This window comes from Trichechus manatus, unplaced genomic scaffold (assembly GCF_000243295.1).
Source record: "Trichechus manatus latirostris isolate Lorelei unplaced genomic scaffold, TriManLat1.0 scaffold00061, whole genome shotgun sequence".
NCBI lineage: Eukaryota > Metazoa > Chordata > Mammalia > Sirenia > Trichechidae > Trichechus > Trichechus manatus.
This window is the reverse complement of record NW_004443997.1, coordinates 2316063-2335619: the sequence shown is the minus strand read 5'-3', so window position 1 is coordinate 2335619 and position 19557 is coordinate 2316063. Positions and strand designations below refer to the sequence as shown.

General features: G+C 44.9%; 1 protein-coding gene across 1 annotated transcript in view; it reads right to left on the bottom strand.

Annotated features, from left to right (window-relative positions):
* Window positions 1–19557, bottom strand: part of SFI1 (SFI1 centrin binding protein) — a 124318-nt gene that overhangs the window by 6353 nt on the left and 98408 nt on the right. The window contains exons 16-24 of the mRNA XM_023733708.1: window positions 17556–17637; window positions 17079–17257; window positions 15777–15852; window positions 15203–15298; window positions 14637–14713; window positions 13428–13530; window positions 3324–3420; window positions 1027–1187; window positions 503–577 (exon numbers count right to left, since the gene is read on the bottom strand). Of these exons, the coding sequence (XP_023589476.1) occupies window positions 503–577; window positions 1027–1187; window positions 3324–3420; window positions 13428–13530; window positions 14637–14713; window positions 15203–15298; window positions 15777–15852; window positions 17079–17257; window positions 17556–17637 (946 nt within the window). The remainder of the gene's footprint in view (window positions 1–502; window positions 578–1026; window positions 1188–3323; window positions 3421–13427; window positions 13531–14636; window positions 14714–15202; window positions 15299–15776; window positions 15853–17078; window positions 17258–17555; window positions 17638–19557) is intronic.

Genomic DNA, 19557 nt, shown 5'->3' with positions numbered 1-19557 from the left:
CTTCCACCAGAAAGGGCCAGATCATTCTGACTGGTGGGTCGATAATGCTCACTGGGAAAGGGCAAGAGGGCACTGGGCTCACAGAGGAGCGGCCATAGGGGCTGGGTGAGAATGAAGAGAGGTCGGGACAGCTCTGCCCTGCATCCAGAGAAAGACAGATGCGTGGACCTGAGTATGTTCTGCTGTGCACAATTGGTGTGGTCCCTCCTGGCATTCTAGGAGAGCCTGAAAGACTTAAAATGCTCTTCAGAGAATTTTTGGATATTACACTGCTGTTATTTTTGAATGGGACACTGCAAATAGGGCCTCGGGGTGACTTGACCTTACACAGGCTGCAGGTGAGGGAAGCTGACGGTGCCAAGAACTGACTGGGGGTGGGAGGCTGAGGCAGAGGGGCAGTGGCTTTGGGCAAGGGTGACACTAAAAACACTGAACTAGGGGTATGGGCTGATGAGCTGGTAGGGGGCAGGGTAGAGGGGAAGGGGAAGTCGATGGTGCCCACCTGCCGCCTCCACTGGCAGAAGCAGGACCGGCTGAGTCTCTGGGCCAGCAGTTGGGCACCTAGCCTCCGCAGGAGCTGGGGGAGCAGGCACATGGGGCGGGGGTGGGGGGTGAGTCCCAATGGGAATTAGGTACCCCATGGCCCACAATTACATGGAACATCAACCCTGACCACCCAGGGCAGAGGCTCCTGGTGAATGGGCCTCCCATTGGCAGAAGGGGTGTTTGATGATGCCAGGGCCACATGCGCCAGGTGGGGGGGTCCCCCAGCTCTGTTAAGCCATGGTTCCATGGGACACCAGGTTCCTCTGCTGAGCCATCACCTGGAGGAGACCAGGTTCTGTGGCTGGCCACCTACACTCTTCACTAAATGCCCAGAAAGGCTCAGCAGCATTGCTCCCATAGGACCCCAAGCCACCCAGTACCCACATCAGCTGCTCTGAGTTCTTCCCGAGAGCTGGTCTCCTGGCTTGGATGCCCACTGCCACATGGGGGGAACCTGGAGAGCTGCTGACGCCGCCTCACCGTTTTCCTGATACACCCCAGATGGTGGGCCTTCCACTGTGCCACTGCCTCCTGCAGCAGTCGGAGCCGGTGATGCTGGGCCGCTCTCTTCATCTGGACTCTCTCCTGGGCCACACTCTGGCTGCGGTCCCACCAGCGCTGAAACACAGTCTGGACACAGCCTAGGGCAGACCCCAGCCAGAGTCTGCTCGTTAGTAGGATTTCCATGAGCAACTGTGTAATGGTGAGTTTAGACTGGAGAAGGCTGGGGTGTCCAGCAACACTCAGTAGAACCACAGGTGACTGCAGCTGCTCTGTAAGGACTACGCTGGCCACCTTCAGTGATCACCTTCATGACTGTGCCTGGCCTGGAACCAGATCCACTGTTGGGCCCTGGGGCTACCCAGAGCCACAGGTCTGTGCACAGCCACCACAGCAAGGCCAGGGGCCCTTATGGAGCTACACTCAAGATGCCATCAGGACCAGAAGGCAGAAGAACCTTGGTCTGAGTGTGCTTGAGGAGCCCACCAGTGAAGCTGAAGCTTGGAGGAGGCGGCGGCCCTGTTTTATGAGAGAGGAAACCAAAGCTCCCTTGGAGAAGTGGAGACAGCCAAGCCCCTCGGGGAAGGAGAGCACAGCAGTCTGACGGCAGAGTCTCCACACTCCCCAGGCCCCCAGGGTGACTGCCGAGTCCTGCCTTGTGTTCCTGTTACCAGAGTCTCCCTTTGGGGAGTGCTTTCCTCTGGCTGAACTTTTTTATATTGCTATTTTTCTCAGGACCTGAGACAAGTTTCTTTTAAAGACAAGAGAAGAGGATTCACACCAGAGCACTGCTGCCAAGATGGGGCCCTCCTCGTCTGGGGTCTTAAAAGGTTGCGAGTAGCCATCTAAGATACATTAATTCGTCCTAACCCACTTCGAGTAAAGGAGAATGAAGAATACCAAAGACACAAGGAAAATATTAGCCCAAGAGACAAAAGGGCCACATACACCAGAGAATTCATCAGCCTGAGACCAGAGGAACTAGATGGTGCCCGGCTACCACCAATGACCGCCCTGACAGGGAACACAACAGAGAATCCCTGACGGAGTGAGAGAGAAGTGTGGAATAGAAACTCAAACACACATAAAAAGACTAGACTTAATGGTCTGACTGAGACTGGAAGAATCCCTGAAGCCATGGCCCCTGGACGCTACGTTAACCCAGAATTAAAACCATTCCCGAAGACCACTCTTCAGACAAAGATGAGACTGGACTATAAAACATAAAATACTTATGAAGAGTATGCTTCTTAGTTAAAGCAGATACACGAGACCAAATGGGCGGCTCCTCTCTGGAGGCAGAATGAGAAGGCAGGAAGGGATGGGAGCTGGGTGGATGGACATGGGAAACCCGGGGTGGAAAGCGGCAGTGTGTTGTCACATTGTAGGGATTGCAGCTAGTGTCACATGACAATATGTGTATAAAATTTTGTACGAGAGATTAACTTGAGCTGTAAACTTTCACCTAAAGTACAATTAAAAAAAAAAAGGGGCCCTCCAGGGCCTGAAGGGGAGTGCAGGGGAGGTGGTGATCACATGCCTGGAGCCAACCCTCAGCACTGTGCTAACATTTCTTGGGGCACTGCTTTAGGCACTATATTTATGTGTACATGATGACCCTAAGAGAGAGGTACTATTATCCCCACTGTACGGATGAAGGAACTGTGGGCTCAGAAGGTTGCAGAGCCAGGATATGGCCCAAGCCTGTGCTTTGTAAGCGCTCTGCCATATTGTCTCATGAGGCCTTCGTCTTAGCTCCTCCTCCTCCAGCCCCCAGCCCCACCTGCAGGCTGCCAAGGAGCACAGGAGACTCTGAGGCTTTTACATCAGCCAAGAAATGGTTCTATGGCAGTTACTGCACACCTACTGAGAGAATGTAGTGTCTTGTCACCTAGTCTTCCAAATCCCTGGCTCAGAACCTGTGTACCATCTGTAATGGACATGACAATCCCTGGGCCCACCATATGCACCACGCCCTCTAAGGAGGTGCCCATCCCACAGTCCCAGTGGAGAGAAGCAGCTTCAGGTGGCATCTTGCTGCCTGCTGCCTCTCGCTCCACCCCAACCCCGTCAAACTCTACCACTCCAGCTTTATTTCTTTATACGTCTGTGGATTTCAAGCCTTGGCCTTCCATTTTAACATAAACTGGCTGGCAATCAGCTGGGAAGAGAATTCCAGGAGGAGACAAAGACTATGGTGGGGCAAATGGAATGCTAAGAAAGTTCTGCATCATTCAAAATCCTCTCGTCAACAGGACTCTAAATGGGGCACTCACCCCTATCCAGCACAACTCGGGCCTCGCTGACAGCACAGTCTTCCTGCTGCCGGCAGTAGATCTGCATTGATGCTGCCTCCCTCCACTGGGCCAGGACCTATGGGGCACAGACAGGCTGTCACTGTGGGCACATGCCAGCCTGCACTGACAGCTTTGTCCTAGGTGGGCCCAGGCGGAGGATGGAGCGTGCTCACTCACTCCTCCATGTGGCTCCTGCTACCGCTGACAGACCACAGGGCAATGAGAGCCAGCCCCCAGTACCCCCAACAGGAAGCCCAGTCGCTCAGGTGAGGGGAATTCTCTACTAAAAAGATTTAAACTACAAACCAAGCCACGAAGAAATACAGTCGTTATGTGGGTTTTAATTCTATTATTATTGTTAAACTGAACATATACATTACAGGTACTCTTCTGTATGTGAGATATATATAACAATAACGAAACACTTTAAAAACAAGTTGGGCAGCCAGGGGAAGGCAGGCACCTGCTCCCCAGTCACACGCTCCACTCCTCCACCCGCAAGAGCCCTGAAGCCAGAGAGAAGATTCCTTCCAAGGCGGGGTGCACATGCTGGCCTTGGAGTTTTCCTGCGAACAATGAGCCTCAACTGTGTAGTTGTTCACCATCCACGGGAACTTTAGAGTTGTCAGGACCAGCCCCAGGCCAGCTGTCCAGCAGGTGACCAGTTCAGGGCTCCTGGCGTAAGTGTTTTCTAAAACATCCCCCGGCCCTACCTGCAGGCTGCCAAGAGCTGCCCGAGACTCTTGAGACCTGACTGCTTCTGTCATTTCATTGGTTTGAACTCCCTTCCTTCCTCCCTCCCTCATTAACAGCTTTACATACAATTCATCCATTTAAAGTGCATAATTCAATGGTTTCTAATACATTCATGGAGTTGTGCAACCATCACCACACTCAATTTTAAAACATGTTCATCACTGCCTTTTGGATGACAAAAGAACAAACAAATCAGTTTTGGAAGAAATACACTTAGAACATTCCTTAGAAGCGAGGATGGCAAGACTTCAACTTGCTTACTTTGGAAAGGTCATCAGGAAAGACCAAAAAACCAAACCCACTGCCATCGAGTCAATTCCAATTCATAGTGACCCTACAGGACAGAGCAGGACTGTTCCACATAGAGTTTCCAAGGCTGTAAATCTTTACGGAAGCAGACTGCCACATCTTTCTCCCACAGAGCTGTTGGTGGGTTCGAACTGCCAACCTTCTGATTAGCAGCCAAGCGCCATTCAGGAAAGACAAATTGCTAGAAAATGACATCTGTTTGGTAAAGCAGAGGGTCACTGGAAATTAGGGAAACCCTCAATGAGATGCCGTGACACAACAGCTGCAACAATGGACACAAACAGGCCAAAGAGCACGATGACGGTGCAGGATCGGGCAACATTTTGTTCTGTTCTATATAAGATCCACAAGTCAGAGCCAACTCAATGGCAACTAACAGCAATCCTTTAGCTATATCATCCCTCATCCTCCCACCTCCCCCAGTCCTAAGCAACCTACTTTCTGTCTCTATAGATTTCCCTATTCTAGACTTTCACATGAATGGAATCATATAATACGTGTCTTTTGTATCTGACTTCTTTAACATGTTTTCAAGGTTCATCCAAGTTGTAGTATGTTCTTCATTCATTTTTATCGTTGAATAATATACCATTGTATGGATATACCATATTTTGTTTATCCATTTGTCAGACAGGACATCTGGATTGTTTCCACTTCTTGGCTGTTACGAATAATGCTGCTATAAACATTTGTATACAAGCTTTTGTTTGAAGATATGTTTGCATTTCTCTAGAGTATATACATACCCAGGAGTGGAATTGCTGGGTCATATGGTAATTTTATGTTTAACTTTTTGAGGTACTGTCAAGCTGTTTTCTGCAACAGCTGTACCATTTCACATTTCCACCAGCAGCGCTTGGGGGTTCTGATATTTCCACATCCTTGCTAACACCTGTTATTAAGTCTTCGATTATAGCCTTCCTAGTGGGTGTGAAGTGGCATCTCATTGTGTTTGTGTGTGTTCTTTAGATGCCACTTCCTTAGTTAAGTTGTCCCTGATCCCCAGGTCTGGGCTAGGTGCTTCCTCCTGCATGTGCTGCTGTAACTACTGTATGTTCCCTACTACAGCCCCTGTTACACTGTATTCTAATTCTCTAGCTATTATATTATCGTTGTAGTTTTGATATGCATTTTTTTGATGACTGCTGATGGTGCGCATGTTTTCATGTGTGTATGGGCCATTTGTAGATATTCCTTGGAGAAACGTCTCTTCAGATCCTCCGTCATTTTTAAAGTGGGTTATTTGTCTTTTTGTTGACTGTTAAGCACTCTTTATATATTGTACATACAAATCCTTATCAGAGATATGATTTGCAAATATTTTCTACCATTCTGTGGGTTGTCTTTCCACTTTCTTGATGAAGTCCTTTGAAGCACAAAAGTTATTTGATGAAGTCCAATACATCTATTTTTTCTCGTTACTTACGCTTTTGGAGTCATATCTGAGAATTCTTTGCCAAATCCAAGGTCATGAAGATTTAGTTCTAAGAGGAGTCCCTGGGTGGCACAAATGGTTAACATGCTTGGCTGCTAGCCAAAAAGTCCACCCCAGAGGCGCGATCAAAGAAAGGTCTAGCGATCTACTTTTTAAATATATATATAATTTTGTTACTGTTGTTGAGAATATACACAGCAAAGCATACAATTCAACAGTTTCTACATGTACCATTTAGTGACAATGATTACGTTCTTCGAGTTGTGTAACCATTCTTATCCTCCTTTTCTGAGTTGCTCCTCCCCCATATGTTAACTCACTGCCCCCTAAGGTTCCTATCTAATCTTTGAGCTGCTGTCCTCAATTTGATCCCATATGGGTAGTTCTTAAAAGAGCATAATGCTCAAGGCAGACATTTTTAATCGTTAAGTTAAACTATCGTTTGGTTTTAAGAAGACTTCAGGGGATATTTCTGATTTAACGTTTAAAGATTATCTCAAGGCAATAGTTTCAGGAGTTCATCTAATCTTCATGGCTCCAGGAAGTCTGGAGTCCTGGTGATCTACTTTTGAAAAATCAGTCATTGAAAACCCTTATGGAGCCAAACTACAGGATGCGAAAAAATCTTCGGGAATGACATATCTGATAGGGTTCTAATCTTTAAAATATATAGAAAATTTCAACAATTCAACAACAAAAATACAAACAACCCAATTAAAAAATGGACAAAGGACATGAACAGACACTTGACAAAAAGGACATTCAAGCAGCCAACAAACACATGAAAAAATGCTCATGATCATTAGCCATATTATAATGTGAATGAATTTGGAGGACATTATGCTGCGAGAAATAAGTCAATCACAAAAGGATAAACAGTGTATGATCGCTCTTTCACTAAAAAAAAAAAAAAAAAAAAGAATAGCTATATATACAGAGATCAACATTCATTGGTAGTTACCAGGGATGGAGAGAGGAAAGAGGGAATCACTCTCTAGACAGCAGATACTTGTTATTTTTGGTGATGTGAAAGGTAGCACTGAGTATGGGTGAAGTGCATGGACCCTGACCAAGGTAAATGATGCCACTAAGAAAATACACAAGAGAAAAGGATGTTTTTGGTAAAGGATAAGACATATAATTCTGCAAAAGCAACACACACACAAAAAAAAGTGTATGATTATATATAAGCATACATGTGTACAGGTATATACATGTGTGTACATATGTATATATAGGTATGTGTGTGCGTGCATATATATTCATATACGTAATAAGCCACACAGGGGCACAGTTACAGATACTTCTTAAGACATTAACCAAACACCTCATGAGTTTGGTTTTCTGGGTGAAGGTTTAGAACCATAGTCTCATTGAACAACTCGGTCAATTGACATAAAGTTTATAAAGTGTATGTTCTACATTCTAGTCTGGCGAGAAGTGTCTGGGTCTTAAAAGTTTGCAAGTGGCCACTTAAGATACAACTATTGTCTCTACTCCTATGGAGCAAAGGAGAAAGAAGGAAACCAAAGACTCAGAGAAGAATCTAGTCTACCGGACTAACAGTATACATGAACCATAGCCTCGTCTACCTTGAGACCAGAAGAACTAGATGGTGTCTTGCTATCACTACCGACCGTTCTGACCAGGGCCACAACAGATGGACCCTGACAGAATGGGAGGAAAAAGTGGAACAGAACTCAAATTCTTAAAAATTCTAGACTTACTGGACCAGTTGAACTGGAGGACTCCTCGAAGCTATTGCCTTGAGATACTCTTTAAACCTTGAACCAAAACTAGGCCCTGAGGTTACCTTTTAGCTAAACAACAGAGTGGCTCATAGAAATACTATGCTCCTTTAAAAAAATCATCTATATGAAAGCAAATGGTCAACAATTACCCTAAAGTAAAGACGAGAAGGTAAGGAGGTCGGGAAACGAGAGTACTGGAAATGGAACAACCAGAATGGAATTAATGAGAACGTTGACACAATGTGAAAAATGTAACCAATGTCACTGAATAATTTGTGCAGAAATTGTTAAATGGGCACCTAATATGCTGTATAAACTCTCACTGAAAACACAATAAAATATTAAATAATAAACACATAAAACCTGATGGAGCACAGTTGTACTCTGACGCATGCGAGATCGCTACGAGTCGGAATCAGCTCAACAGCAACTTTTTTTCTTCTTCTAAGAGTTCTATAGTTTTAGCTCTGACATGTAAGTCTTTGATCTATTTTAAGTTAATTTTTGTATACAGTGTGAAATAGGGGGTCCGACATCAGTCTTTTTCATATGGCTATACAGTTGTCCCAGTACCACGTTCCCCCGTTGGATAGTCTTGACGGCCTTGTAAAAAATCAGTTGACGACATTTGTGTGAGTTTACTTCTGGACTCTCAATTCTATTCCACTATTCTATATATGTCTGTCCTTGTGCCTGTACCACACTGTCTTGATTACTGATGCTTTGTAGAGTAAGCTTTGAAATTGGGAAGTACGACACCTCCTACGTTGCTATTCTTTTTCAGGATTGTTTTGGCTATTCTGCATCCCTTGCAATTTCCATATGAATTTTACAATCAGCTTGTCAGATCTACAAAGAAGCCAGCTGGAATTCTGACAGGGAATCTGTAGATCAGCTTGGAGAGTACTATCATCTTAACAATGTTAGTCTTCTCATTCATGAACACTGGATGTTTTTCCATTTATTTAGATCTTCTTTAATTTCTTTCAACAATGTTTTGCAGTCTTCAGAGTGTAAGTTTTATCCTTCTTTTGTTAAATTTATTCCTATGCATTTTACTCTTTTTCAAAAAGTTCTTTATTGTGCATTAAGTGAAAGGTTACAGAACATATTAGCATCAGATTCAATAGTTTGTACATAAAGTGCTCCTTGACACTGGTTTCATTCCCCACAATTTGTCAGCACTCTCCCCATTTCCGTCCTAGGTTTTCTGTTTCCTTTCATTCTGATTTTCTACCCCTTTCTGTCTTCTCATCTTTGCTTTTGGGCAACTGTTGCCCTTTTGATCTCATATAATTGATTGTTCTAAGAAGCACGCTCCTATTGCGTGTTATTTATTTTATGGGCCTGTCTATGGTTTGGCTGAAAGGTGGTCTCCGGGAATGTCTTCAGTTCCAGTTCAGAAAGGTATCTTAGGGCCACAGTCTTGGGGCATTTTACTCTTTTTGATGCTAATATAAATGGAACTGTTATCTTAATTTTGTTTTTGGATTGTTCATTGCAAGTATAAAAAAATATAATTGATTTTTCTGTATTGATCTTGTATTCTACAACTCTGCTCGACTTGGCTTATTAATTGCTGCAGCTTTTTAGTGGATTCCTTAGGATTTTCTATATATAAGATCATGTCATCTGTGAATAGAGATAGCTTCACTTCTTCCTTTCCAATCTGGATGCCTTTTATTTCTTTTCTTTTGCCTTAACTGTGCTGGCTAGAACCTCCAGTTCAATGCTGAATATAAGTGGTGATAGCAGACATCCTTGTCTCGTTCCTGATATTAGGGGGAGAGCGTTCAGTCTTTCACCATTAACTATGAAAATGGCTATGGGTTTTTCATAGATGCCCTTTATCTACTTGATGAAGTTCCCCTCTACTCTTAGTTTGCTGAGTGTTTTTATCATGAAAGGGTGTTGAATTTTATAAAATGCTTTTTATGCATCTATTGAGATGAGCATGTGATTTTTGTTTTTATTCTACTGCTATGATGTATCACATTACTTGATTTTCGAAGTTGAACTATCCTTGCATAAATCTCACTTGGTCACGGTGTATAATTATTTTATATGTTGTTGGATTCAGTTTGCTAGTATTTTGTTAAGGACTTTTGTGTCCATATTCATAGAGATACTGGTCTGTAGGCAATGAAGCCATCTGCATGAGGGCTTTTCTAATTCAATCTTTTCACTTGGTATAGATCTATACAGATTATTTTTCAGGTAGCTGGGGGTAGGATAAGAAATGGTGACTCCTGCTCCTCCCAGGAAGAAAGCCCTCTGGGTGGGAGCTGGGTCAGAGGGAGCCCTGTGTTCTTGGTTGTAGAATGGAGACAAAAACACAGGGCTCTCCCTCACTAAGATAGTAGCAGGGAGGGAGGGAAGGAGAGAGGGGTCTTGGTTCAAATACCACAGACTCTTACCTTTTTTACCAAGTTTTCATAGATTATCTTGAATAGATATATTTTTCATTTGCTATTTGCCCTTAGGATTATTTCCAGAGGCTTTAAATAGTTGATTTTTTAAAATAATCTTTATCACTTTCACTAGAGAGCAGGTTATCAGAGCTCCTGTTGTCATGCTGGAAGTTGATCTCTGAATCCCCTTTCTTGCAACACAGTTCCCCACATCCTGCTATCGCTCTGTGCCACCTGCTCATGCAGCCAGGCCCTATCAAGTAGTTTTCCTACAACCCTACCAGTTAAAGGAACAAAGTGATGGTTTGGGGTCACTTCCCATCAGGGATGACCTATAACCTCACATTCATTGGATGCTCTGTGCTCTCCAAAGAGTCTCTATGACCATGAGTGTGATGAGCTGGAGTAAGCACCCTCTTCTCACAGATGAAACTAAAGCTCAGTGATTTACAAAATTTGTCCAAGCAAACAATTGACATTCGAAGATTTCAATTCAATATGTGTAGAAAATTCTGTCTGATAAGCATTAGTTCACTCACTATGTGGTACACTTCTCTTTTTAACAGATGTTGTTAGGGGCCGCCGAGTTGGTTCTGACTCATAGCGACCCCATGTACAAGAGAACAAAACATTGCTGGGTCCTGCACCATCCTCACAATCATTGCTATACTTGAGTTCATTGTTACAGCCACTGTATCAATCCATCTCAACGAGGGTCTTCCCCTTTTTCGATGACCCTCTACCTTACCAAGCATGATGTCCTTGTCCAGGGACTGGGGCCTCCTGATAATATGTCCAAAGTACATGAGACAAAGTCTCACCATCCTCTCTTTCAAGCAGCACTTGGTGTACTTATTCCAAGACAGATCTGCTTGTTCTTCTGGCAGTCCATGGTATATTCAACATTCTTTGCCAACACCATAATTCAAAGGCATCAATTCTTCTTTGGTCTTACTTATTCACTGTCCAGCTTCCGCGTGCATATGAGGCAACTGAAAATACCAGGGTGTGGGTCAGGCACACATTAGTCCTCAAAGTAACATCTTAGGTTTTCAACAATTTAAAGAGGTCTTTTGCAGCAGATTTGCCCAATGCAATATTTGTTTGATTTCTTGACTGCTGCTTCTATGGACGTTGATTGTGGATCCAAGTATAATGAAATCCTTGACAGCTTCAATATTTTCTCCATTTATCATGATGTCGCTTATCAGTCCAGTTGTGAGGGTATTTGTTTTCTTTATATTGAAGTGTAATCCATACTGAAGGCTGTAATCTTTGATCTTCATCAGTAAGTGCTTCGAGTCCTCTTTACTTTCAGCAAGCGAGGTTGTGTCATCTGCATATCGCAGGTTGTTAATGAGTCCTTCTCCCATCCTGATGACACATTCTTCATATAGTCCAGCTTCCCAGATTATCTGCTCAGAATACAGACTGAATAAGTCTGGTGAAAGGATACAACCCTGACATACACCCTTCCTGATTTTAAACCATGCAGTATCCCCTTGTTCTGTTTGACTGACTGCCTCTTGGTCTATGTACAGGTTCCGCATGAGCACAATTAAATATTCTAGAATTCCCATTCTTCCCAATGTTATCCATAATATGTTTGATCCACAGAGTCAAATGCCTCTGCATAGTGAATAAAACACAGGTAAACATCTTTCTGGTATTCTCTGCTTTCAGCCAAAATTCATCTGACATCGGCAATGGTTTCCCTCATTCCACATTCTCTTCTAAATCTGGCTTGAATTTCTGGCAATTCCCTGTTGATGTACTGCTGCAACCGTTTTTTAATTATCTTCTGCAAAAGTTTACTTGCGTGTGATATTAATGATACTGTTTGTTAATTTCTGCATCCTGTTAGATGACCTTTCTTTGGAATGGGCACAAACATGGGTCTCCTCCAGTCGGTTGGCCAGATGGCTGTCTTCCAAATTTTCTGGCATAGACGAGCAAGCACCTCTAGCACTGCATGCGTTTGTTGAAACATCTCAGTCTGTATTCCATGACTCTGTGTATTCCATCTTCTTCTGATGCTTCCTGTGTCTTTCAGTATTTTGCCCACAGAATTCTTCAAAATTGCAACACAAGGCTTGAATTTTTTCTTCAGTTCTTTCAGCTTGAGAAGTGCTGGACATTTTCTTCCCTTTTTGTTTTCTAACTCAAGGTCTTTGCACATTTCATTGTAATACTTTACTTTGTCTTCTTGAGTCAGCCTTTGAAATCTTCTGTTCAACTCTTTTACTTCATCATTTTTTCCATCCACTTTAGCTACTCTATGTTCAACAACAAATTTCAGAGTCTCTTCTGAATCCATTTTGGTCTTTTCTTTCCCTCCTTTCTTTTTAATGACCCTGTTTTCTTCATGTATGATGTCATTCCACAACTCATCTGGTCTTTAGTCATTAGTGTTCAATGCATCAAATCTACTGTTGAGATGGTCTCCAAATTCAGGTGGGATACACTCAAGGTCCTATTTTGGTTCTTGTGGACTTGTTTTAATTTTCTTCAGCTTCAACTTAAACTTGCATATGAGTAATTGATGGTCTGTTCTGCAGCTGACCCCTGGCCTTGTTCTGACTGATGATAGGGAGCTTCTCTATCATCTCTTTCCTCAGATGTAGTCAATTTGACTCCTGTATTTTCCATCTGTTAGGTCCACGTGTATAGTTCCATTTATGCTGTTGGAAAAAGCTATTTGCAACAAGTAAGTCGTTGGTCTTGCAAAATTCTATCATGTGATCTCTGGTGTCATTTCTATTACCAAGGCCATATTTTCCAACTACAGATCCTTTTCCTTTGTTTCCAATTTCATATTCCAATCACCAGTAATTATCAGTGCATCTCAACTGCGTGTTTGATCAATTTCAGACTGCGGAAGTTAGTAAAAGTCTTAAATTTCTTCATCTTTGACATCAGTGGTTAGTATGTAAATTTGAATAATAGTTGTATTAACTGGTCTTCCTTGTTGTTGTTAGGTGCCGTGGAGTCAGTTCTGACTCAGAGCAACCCTATGTACAACAGAACGAAACACTGCATGGTCTTGCACCATCCTCACAATCGATGTTATGCTTAAGCCTGTTGTTGAAGCCGCTGTGTCAATCCATCTCATTGAGGGTCTTCCTCTTTTTCGCTGACCCTCCACTTTACTAAGTGTGATGTCCTTATCCAAGGACTGGTCTTCCTTGTAGGCATATGGATATTAACCTATCACTACAGCAGTGTACTTCAGGATAAATCTTGAAATGTACTTTTTAACAGATATTGGTTCATAATTCAGTAAAAATAAATGCTCACGTGGCTGCGCGTGTGTGTGCTGAAGGAGAGTCATTCCATTTCTAGATTCCTTGTTCAGTTCAAATCTGTGATATCACACACCCCTGCCCTTGTCAGAATACAAGCTTGCCTTCTTATACCTCACCTTTAAACACACGGTCCTTCTGTAGTGATCACATGCTTGAGAGGCCTTTTTAGCTTCATCCACACAGGCCATGGTGTTCTCTCGCCAGCGATGTAACACGACCCTGCAGGTAAACAGGCCAGGACAGGTGGGGGGATGACACCAGTATGGGAGATAATGGGAGGTGTCTATGAATCATTCCTAGCTGTTCACACGGCTTCTGAATCAAGGATTCTGCATGCCAAAGAACATCTGTTTCACTGATATCCATGCTTATGTCCATATATACATTCAGGAAATAGTTACTGAGCATTGGCTATGTGCCAGCACTGGGTAAGAACTAGGATACAGTAGTGAACAAGACCAAACACCATGGCCTGCCATGGGGGACACAGAGACATAACTAGGCAATGACAATACAGGTGATTCATGCTATGATAAGAGAAGTACAGAGAAACAGGGAAGCTAAACTCATTGTTTGCTTACTGGTGAGTTAGTTCAGGAAAAGTCTCTCTCCAGTCATCCTGTCTGAGGAGCTGGATGGGTACTTTATGGGACCCCAAAGGAAGGACAGAGGTGTTAAAAGCCCACAAGGCCTACTTCCCACAGGCAGGCCGGAATAGCATGTGTTGAACAAATACAAAGGAAGGAAAAGGTCTGTGAAACAGGGGCCTAAGGGAAGCCTACTTGGAAGGAGTGAGCTTAGAAGGAACTAGAGGGTGGGGCTTAAGAGAGACAGGAGCTGAGGCAGACAGGTGACCTCAAAGGGCCTGAAAGATGCTGATGTCTTAGAAGACCAAGATGATTCTGCAGTTAGTGAAAGGCAAGCTGAGAGGGAATGGACTGAGAACAAAGGAAGTCACCGCTGCCTCTGGAGCAGGAAAGGTGATGAAATGGTACCTGGGGAGCAGGCATGAAACAAGCAGGAAAAAGTGCTCAGAGGAGCAAAAAATGGGAGATCTTGCAGGCATCCGGTGAGAGCTGCTTTCTAGTGGTCCTGCCTTGCACACAGCAGGTGTTCAAGACAGTGAGTTGAAAAAGTGGATTATGTGTTTGCTGTGGAAAAGCCAAAACCATGATGCAAGCAGTAGAAGGCACCCAGGCCCACCTCCGTCTGGGCCTTGGCTGGATTCCCCAAACTGCCTTGCTCTGAGTCTTGCGATGAGGCTCACCCCCTAGAACTGAGCCTCATTACTCAGGCCAGGCTCTGTGAGACGCAGGGAGACTCACCGCAGCAGCTGTCTTTTGTGCTGGCTCTCCCTGGCTGCCACCTCTTGTAGGACACGCTGCATCCTGTCCTGGTAAGTCTGTAGGGGATGAGGACTGGAGGCTGCCCCTGGTCCCACACTTCTCCCTATTCCCAGGGATGTCTGAGAAGCACATTTATAAAAGGGCAGCAATGCTTGGGGCACTCACCACAAAGGATGTGGAGAGGCCAAAAAAAAAACCCACTTCCAAGGTCAGGAGACCCTCCCAGAAGTCAGAAAGGAGACTGTCTCACTATGCCCTTGCCCCATTAAATCAAACCACGGGACTCTTGGACACAGGCCACTTTTATTTTAAGGCTGGTGCCATCGACAGCAACTGTTTCCGCTTTGCCAAGCCAGGGTCAAAAGAACTTGGCCTCAAGGCTGGAGGCCTCAAGGCTGGAGGCCCCAGTCTGTCCAGGGCATTTGCTGTTTGAGACTTGTCAAGCTACTGTGTTTCGGGAGAAGCAGGAGGCATGGGGCAGGAGACAAAGCCTCCAGAGCCCTCCCCAGATAGCAAGAGACCCAGAGGAAAGCAGCAGGTCCTACCACCCATCTCTGCAGCACCCTTTGCAGCAAGGAGTGCTGGTGATGCAGGTCAGCTCGCACCAGCTTCTGCCGCTCAGTGTTGCGCAGGGCCAGGCACTGCAGAACAGAGCCGGGGGTCAGTTGCCAGCCTGGCCTCCGTGTTACCAGCTGATGAGCTCAGGTAAGGCCCATTACCCCCATGAGCTACAGTCTCCTCGGCTATAAATATATACCTCTTAGGGTTTTGGTGAGAATAAGTGAGGCAAGTACCTGACTTATGGTAAATGCTCAATCGATCTTAGCTTAAACATTTATTTCCCGAGTAGTCTCTCTGTAAATGATTAATAAGGAATTTTAGATTTAGTAAGTTCAGATAAGAACAGCCTATCACCTCTAAGGAAAAGGGGATTTTGAGCCAATTACCCCATGGAAGTGGGTTAACGCTTCTTCAGCTGCTTGCCCAGCCCTTCCCTCAGCTCCGAGCAGGTGGTTTCCTAAGGACTGCCACGTAGCTCTCATGTCTGCTCTGAGTCACCCTAACACACATCCCCACCTATCCAAAGCCACACATGGTGGTGCTGCACCGAGGCCTTACCTCCCTCCACCTCTTCCAGGCCCAACGCAGGAGCTGTACACAGTAGAACTCTGCAGCTTGTGCCTTTCCCAGGTTCCTGTAGGGAGACAGGGCAGAGTTCAGAGTGGCAGCCCGGCCTCAGAGCTAGAGTTGTCTGGCCCCTGTCTAGTGGTATGGGTCAAGATCCCCTCAGAAGGGTGCCCAGATATCACCAATGACCGCCCTGACAGGGAACACAACAGACAGTCCTTGATGGAGCAGGAGAAAAGTGGGTTGCATAACTCAAATTCTAGAAAAAAGACCAGACTTAATGGTTTGATTGCGACTGAAGAGACTCCAGAAGACATGGCCCCTAGACTCTCTGTTAGCCCAAAGCTAAAACCATTCCCGAGGCCAACTCTTCAGACAAAGATTAGACTGGACTCTGGGACATAAAATGATACTCATGAAGAGTGTGCTTCTTAGCTCAAGTAGATACATGGGACTAAATGGGCAGCTCCTGAAGGAGGTGAGATGAGAAGGCAGAGAGGGTCAGGAGCTGGTTGAATGGACACTGGAAATCCGGGGTGCAAAGGAGGAGTGTGCTGTCACAGTATAGAGAGAGCAACAAGGGTCATGTAACAAGTATGTATAAATTTTTGTATGAGACTAACTTGAAATGTAAACTTCCACTTAAAGCACAATTTAAAAAATAACATCCCCCCAGAAGAACTGACAAAAGATGTGGGCACCCCAGAAGAGTCCACATATAACAGAATTTCTGCACACACCTTCAAGGGGCTTCAAGTACCATGGAAGCTTGTTCATGTGCAGCTGGGATGAAGACCCCTGCCCAAGAAGGAGGTTAAAAAGGATAAAACGTAGCCAGAGTTTGAGAGGTGGTAAGATCCCTAGAACAGAGTAGATACAGAAAGGTGCCAAAGCAGGGCCACCCCTGCAGTGGACACATGGGCTTCCGGCCCTGCCCCAGACTCCAACCACACAGCATAGTGAAAATGGCCACAACTGACCTTCTGCCCACCACTGACCTTCTGCCCACCACTGCTTGTCCTGGGTTGGTCAGCTATGCCCCCCAGTGCTAACTTCCCACCACATGGCTGGGGAGCAGGAACTTTTGTCCCCTATCAATTCCTGAAGCTGGGAGCTCTAAGATCATGCAAGCCTGGGTTTTGCTTAAGAGGTTTAAGGTTGGATTTCTAACTTACAACCAGAGTCTAGGCTTACAGACCCTCCTGAAAGGCACTTGAGGCTGAAGGCGCAGCTACTATGATCAAAGCTTGCCTGGAGGTGGGAAGGGCTGCTGAGGCAGGCCCAGCCACTCACTCTGTTCTGAGCCCTCGGGCACTCTCCCTCCAGACATGAAAGGTTCTCCTGACCCGCCAGTGACGGTGGTGGGCACAGGCCACTGCTTGCCTCTGTCGCTCCTGGTGACGTGCTGCCACCTGCTGCTGCCATGTGGACCAGGCCCTGTGCAGAAGCCGCTGCTCAGCATGAAGGATGGCCTGGGCAGTCAAGAGGAGAGAAGACAATGGGTCAGGTAGGAGGGGCACAGAAGCCAGGGAGGAATCTACAGGCCAAGAATACAGCCCAAGGTAAAAGCAATGCACAATCAGGGAGTGCCCTGGCCCACAGCTGTCTGTAAACTCCACTGACAAACACTTGCTTTGGCCCTGTCCCTTCCTTGGGAGCCCTTCAGTGTGGCTCTGGGTTCTTTGCACAGTCCTGAGGAGACAGGGGTGGGGCAGGCAGTGGATCAAAGGCCTGAAATGGGTAGCACCCTTCTCAGGGAAAGCCACTTACCACTCTCTCTGCCAAGCGGTTTTCTCGATGCTGAGACATCTTCTGCCACCAAATAGCAAATACCTGCCTCCCTAGCATTTCCCTAAAATAACAAATAACAGTAAAGCTATTAAAATAAAACAAAATCAAAAACTCCTAAAGGACCAGAAGTTCCAAATAACTGGATTTTTCCTCTTACACTGTGCTGTTGTTTAAGAGGTGAATCAGCGTTGATGGGGGAGAAAGCAAAGAAAGTAGAAGGGGAAGGGAGGAAACTAGGAGGGAAAGGGAAGGAAAGAAGACAGTAACCAAACCCCCAACATTTTCCAAGTTATTTCTGGTACCAGCCAAGTATCTGTACACTGCGCAAAGACCCTGACCTTGAGACCCTGGCCCTTCATGAATTCAACATTATCTAACAACCCCAAGGGCCTGCTCCACGTGAGACACTGGGGCCAGCATGATGATGATCAACATCTGCCTTGCTGTCGAGGCACTCAGACTCACAGAGATACCACAAGGGAACTTTCTGGGGTGGTGCAAAGGTTCTATATCTTGACTGGGGTGTTGATTATCCAGGTATATAATTTGTGAAAATTCATCAAACTATTTACTTGACATCTGTGCCTTTCACTGTATGTAAATTTTATCTAAATTTTTTTTTAAATAACAAACCAGTTTTTTCTCAATATAATTATTTTGCTAGAGGGTTAATAAACTATAATTTTTAATCATAATTCATGAGATTCTACCATAAATTCTGTCCGTATTCCTAAAAAAAAAAAAAAATCACCGTAAGAGTTTTGGAAAAATAAGACAAGATACTTATTTATCCGGAACTTGAACCAGGAATTCTCATCTATTATGATTAAAAAAAAAACAACAAAGCAGAATATACTTTCAAGATTTGTTAGATTCCAAACCAAACCTACAAATATTTATTAACTATGAGAGTCACAAATAAGTCAATTCCAGAGGGGAGGGAGATGGCTAATATTTTGTGCTGGGCACAAATGGATTATCTCATTTCATGACACCCCTGTAAGAGAAGGACTATCATCATATCATCTCCATCTTACACTTGAGGAAACTGAGGATCAGAAACACTGTCTGCCCTGCCTGGGGTGACAGAGCTAAGGGGAAAAGCAAGTCTGAACTCAGGTTTACCCAGCTTCCAGTCAGCTTTCAATCACTCTGCTCCCTCATGAACCAGGCAGACTGGAACCTAAAAACATTAGGCCTGTCTTCCGTGGTGCCTCTGGGTGGATTCCAGCTGCCAATCTTTCGGCCAGTTGTTACACGCTTAACGATTTGTACCACCCAGGGACTCCTCATACGTATTTACCACAATCAAGAAAAAAGTCCAACCCAACCACAAGATAAAACCTATATTAGGCCTTCACCATTCTTCACATGTACTATTGAACAAGCCTCTTGGTTCTGATATGTCTCCAGAGTGACAGCTCTAGGCACTCATCAGCCAAGGCTGCTCCCTGTGAAAATCCTCTTAGAAACTCCTCTTGCTACTCTGAAGGTTATCTCTCAATGTTTGGTCCCCACAGCCTAACAAAATACAAAGAAGCAGCAGAACTAAGCCTGGCTTTGTATTTGTTTATGAAGGAAACAAAGGGGCATGTGTATCTTTTTAAAGTACTGAGGCCATTTTTCATATGGCTCTTCCAGCAGACCTCAATACAGGAACCAGGTAAAGGTGAAGGTGCCCTGCTTGCAGAAGGGGGCAGAGGCAAGAGCTACCCCCTGTCAGCCTCTATCCCCCATGGCCATCCTCCAAAAACAGCTCCTTGGACTTTGTGCTAAGGAGCGCCAGAGTTCTAGCTGACCACCTCAGTCTACATTCACAGTCCTCCAAAATCAAGATCATTGCAACTTCTCCCAATGCATGTCCCTCCCTCTTGTCTCTCTGTCCTATGTTGCTGCACACAGGACTCAGGGTAATCTCCAAAACTGTCACCTTACCAGTTCCAGGTGCCTACTCAAGCATCTGTCAGCCATCTATCTATAG